The following is a 4,386-nucleotide window of genomic DNA, read 5'->3' as shown; positions in this document are numbered from 1 at the left end:
TCCAGTTAAACAACATTAATGCAAAATCATAAATAATATTCAACGTTAAACTGGTACACAAGTAAAAACATTTTATTTAGGCCTATCTATGGCCTTCAAAAAGTTGACGACTCTACATGTTTCGACGTTACAACGTCATCCTCAAGGGTGAATTACAAGACTACATGATTTTAACATTATACACAAGTGCCAAAATACTATAAACATTAAAGCATTTAGCATTGTGCAGCCCCGAGTGGCACAGATGTAAGTCTAAAATTTGGATTTCAAAACCAGCAATGACCACAGCACAGATAGTCCATTGTGCAGCCATGTGTTAAACTATAAAAATAAATAAGCATTGTGTAATTTCTTTCTTTCTTTCTATTTCTCCCTCTCTGTATTTGTTCATACAATACAAACAGTTAAAGTGTAATGTAAGTATTTTTAATAGCATCCTACTATGTGTAGGACACATTTTCTTAAACATGTTCTGTACTTTCAACAACCCAATTAACTATTAAACTGCAGTACCTCTTTGTCAAGTAGCAAAAAAAAGAAATACATTAATGCAGTCTGCTCATCAATCATTCATATTTTGACCTTAAAAATTGATAATCCCTCACTTACACTGAGACGTTCATCATAGTTTTTTCTTCACTGTTATGTTTCTTTTGCCATTCAAGGATATAAAGAGTTGCCATAGCAACAAGACTGTAAGACATATAAAAAGTAAAAAAAAAACACTAAGAACTTGTTAAAAAATTCAAACAATATTTCATGTTTATAATGAACATTTTTGTTCATATTATGAAAGGAAAATTAATCACAACAGTATTACAGTTGAACAGAGTTGTTCGTGAAGATGGTGATTATGGACTTAATATCCAGTTATCACAAAAATGATATTCAATAATATTGTTCAAAGTATGAAAGTGCCATTATAAATAACACATAATTTATTCATTTAAAATATTATCAAATTGCAAGGACTCAGGAAATGTTATCTATAGACAAAAAATTAATGTATCTGCACAGATATGAGTAAAATAATATTTTTAAATAATATAAAGTTTTAGGTATTAATTATTCTTTTTATGATAGAAGGCTAACTCTATATCTTATTTTTTTAATACTAGAAACAATAAATATGTACCTTAAAAAGCCTAATGGTAAACACTGTTTAATATGTACTTTACAATAGTCTGCACTTATATGCAGGATTTTTTCAGTTAGAAGAACGAAAACCAATAACTCACCAAAAAGTCATAATCAAAACCAAAGTGATGATGGTTCCTTGAAGAAAACTGTTCATGCATGATGCCTGATCATCTCGTTTTCTGAAATTATGATGATGACATGTTTTCTGTAATCCTGAAGCAATGCTTGTTTGACTGAAAAATAAAGAAATTCAAAGTGTAAACAAGTCTTAACATAAACTCTTTTAAATAATTGTCACAATTGAAATAATTGCTCTATTTCACTCTTTTCATAAATAGAAATAATACATCTGATGTAATATCTATATAATATTCATCTTACCAATGTTTTAAGTTGTGGGAGTAACTGGTCGAGGTGATTATTGAATTTAGTCCAGTTTAGTATATTAAAATCCGGGAGCTTAGGGCTATAATCCTGATTAGGGGAGTTTAAAGTGGTGTGGTCGTTAGTTAATCAGATATATTCAGGTAAATTTCTATTTACTATCAAACTCAAACTACCACATTCATTTTCTCTCATGCACTATACAGTAGTGTGGATGACACAAAGAAACTGGATTACCACAAAAGCATTCCTTATTATTGGTGTATAACAACTTTTTTTCAATTACTTTAAAATAAAGAATAGCATAAAATGTTGGAAATTAATTAAAGCTTTAACAAAAATTCATAATTTACAATATTATAAATAAATGCAATCATGGATTATATAGAGAAAGTATTGTTATGAGAGCGGAAGTCACGTGACGCTGCTGGCGTGCGTGATGAGTTTCTCAATTGATCAGGGAAGTCCAAGATGCCCTCTTCGTTAGTATATAAGCCTGCCAGTGAAAGCCAGCAGGATATGAATGAATAGAGGGCAGTAGTTATTTTGAGTTCCGTGTAATTTATGATTCTGTTAGTTTTGAGCTAGTGAGCCATAAGGTGTGTGTCTTGTACTCATCGAGAGCAAAGTTATCGAGATTGTGAATCGCTGTGATTTATAGAGTGTATTATAAAAGTTGTTAAGTTTAAAGTGACTAGAAAGGTACTGTGGAAGTATAAACTGGTTTAATCAAGAAAGGACTAGTATTGCTGAAGATCCTCGGAAAGAATTTCTGCCGGAAACAATCAAACAAGCAGATATGTAACAGTATATTTTAGCAGACAATAATCTATATCACTAGTTCTTACTACAATCTTTCTACAAATTCAATGATTACCATAATGATTTAAACTGTTTTAGATATAAAATTCCTCACTGTTAAAAAAAAAAGCAATACTATAGTGTTAACATTTTAAAAATCTATAAGAGCTTCTCTGACAGAACATGATCATACTTGAATCCAAGTGGAATGTTACATACAATAATATTACTGTTTCTGTTTTATAAAAAACAAATCTGAAGCTATATGAGAATAACAGTTAATACAAACTTAGTAACACAATTTTTAAACCTATTTAAAGTAATTTTTGAATCAGCAAGATTTACAAACGCTAAGAAGAAATTGTTATGCAAGTACTATCATATTTTCTGATTTATAGAGCTCTGAGCTGTTGTATGATCTATGTTAAGCCTTGTTATATTTTGTCAAGAATTTCAGCTCAATTTTGATACTTCATAACTGTTATTATAAACCAGTATAGATTAATTTTCTTATTACACTGCAAGTAAGAAAATCAACCCAAAGTTTGTTGTTGTTTTCTTAGTGAAAAGCTACACAACAAGCTACCTGCACTCTGACTACCATGGGGAATGGATTTTAGCATCGTATACTCACCAAGGGGACCAATCAATTTGTATAAAAAGTTGAGGATTAATAATAAAAATAAAATTATCTGTGAGACCTAATTTAAAAATAAAATAATGACTTAATTCATCATACGCTTATCACATTTTAGCGGTTTCTCTTTAAATATCTAATCATAATTTGTTTCTCATTTAATTATTCAACACAATTTAAAAACGTTTCAATTTAATAATTCATCATATTTCAAAAGTTTTCCAGTTTAATCATTCAATATTATAAAGGGTTTTTTTTCATTTCAACCATTCATCATAGTTTAAGTAGTTTTCACTTCAATAATTCGTCACAATTTAAATATTTTCAATTCAACCATTTATCATGGTTAAAATATTTTTCACTTAAACCATCAATCACAGCTAACATTTAATTTTTTTTTAACTACTTATCTCTGGTAACTGACAAAAGTTATGTGTTTATATATATATTTTTCTATGTTTTCTACTAATTTCTACTAATGTTGTGTGTAAAAGTAGACTGGCTAAACATACTCTTTCTGAGAAACATTTGTGGTAGTAAAGAACAACTTGATAAGAATTTTTGAGCCAACTATCTGTTCAGAACCTAACAGCAGTTAGGCTAACCTGATCACTGTTCTTCCACTCGATGTGGACTTAAGGCTATCTAATATTTTTAGTTTGCAGTTGATTCGTTCCAATTCACCAATCCTGGCTTCTAAGTTGTTTGTAACTCTACAAAGCTCCTTCACAGCCCCAACATTCTCCATAAAGATTCGTTCCTAGGATAACACCAAATCAGTCATTATCATTGATAAAAGAGAGCAGAAATACATACATCCACAGAGTAAAACTTTAAAAATTCTACCAAAATATGCACATAAAAATAACATAATATAATATTTTGGGACAACGTGGCACCTACTGGTCCATCTCAACTATTCCATCCTCAAAACTAAATTAAAATGATAAAAAAAATTTAAACCCAGCCCTTTTCATTCATATACTTATCAACCGTTTTCTTAAACTCACTTAAATTTACTGCCTCTACAACATCTGAAGGCAACCCATTCCAAAGGCCAACCACCCTGTTACAAAAATAAAACTGTCTTAGTTGAAGATGACTCCTACCTTGCCAAAATTTATATTTGTGTCCCCTAGTTCTACTATTCTCATATGAAAAAAGATGATACATCAACATTATCAATTCCATTTACAATATTAAACACATCAATCAGATCCCCCTAACTTTTAAACACCTCTTGAACAATCTTAAACACCTCAATCAGATTCCCCCCAACTCTTTTTTTTTCAAGAGAAAATTTTAGAGATTTCAGCCTCTCTACATATCACAACCCCCTCCATCCCAGGCACAATTCTAGTAATCCTTCTCTGAACCTTTTCCAACAATTCAATGTCCAGAACTCAATATTCCAAATGTGGCCT

General features: G+C 30.3%; 1 protein-coding gene across 1 annotated transcript in view; it reads right to left on the bottom strand.

Moving 5' to 3' along the window:
- Positions 1–4,386, bottom strand: part of LOC106461309 (myelin regulatory factor-like) — a 30,740-nt gene that overhangs the window by 9,919 nt on the left and 16,435 nt on the right. The window contains exons 8-10 of the mRNA XM_022388179.1: positions 3,568–3,722; positions 1,239–1,373; positions 610–693 (exon numbers count right to left, since the gene is read on the bottom strand). Of these exons, the coding sequence (XP_022243887.1) occupies positions 610–693; positions 1,239–1,373; positions 3,568–3,722 (374 nt within the window). The remainder of the gene's footprint in view (positions 1–609; positions 694–1,238; positions 1,374–3,567; positions 3,723–4,386) is intronic.

Source organism: Limulus polyphemus, unplaced genomic scaffold, assembly GCF_000517525.1.
Source record: "Limulus polyphemus unplaced genomic scaffold, Limulus_polyphemus-2.1.2 Scaffold931, whole genome shotgun sequence".
NCBI classification, from domain to species: Eukaryota; Metazoa; Arthropoda; class Merostomata; order Xiphosura; family Limulidae; genus Limulus; species Limulus polyphemus.
Note: the sequence above shows the minus strand (reverse complement) of the source record. Positions and strands in the feature narration are given on the sequence as shown.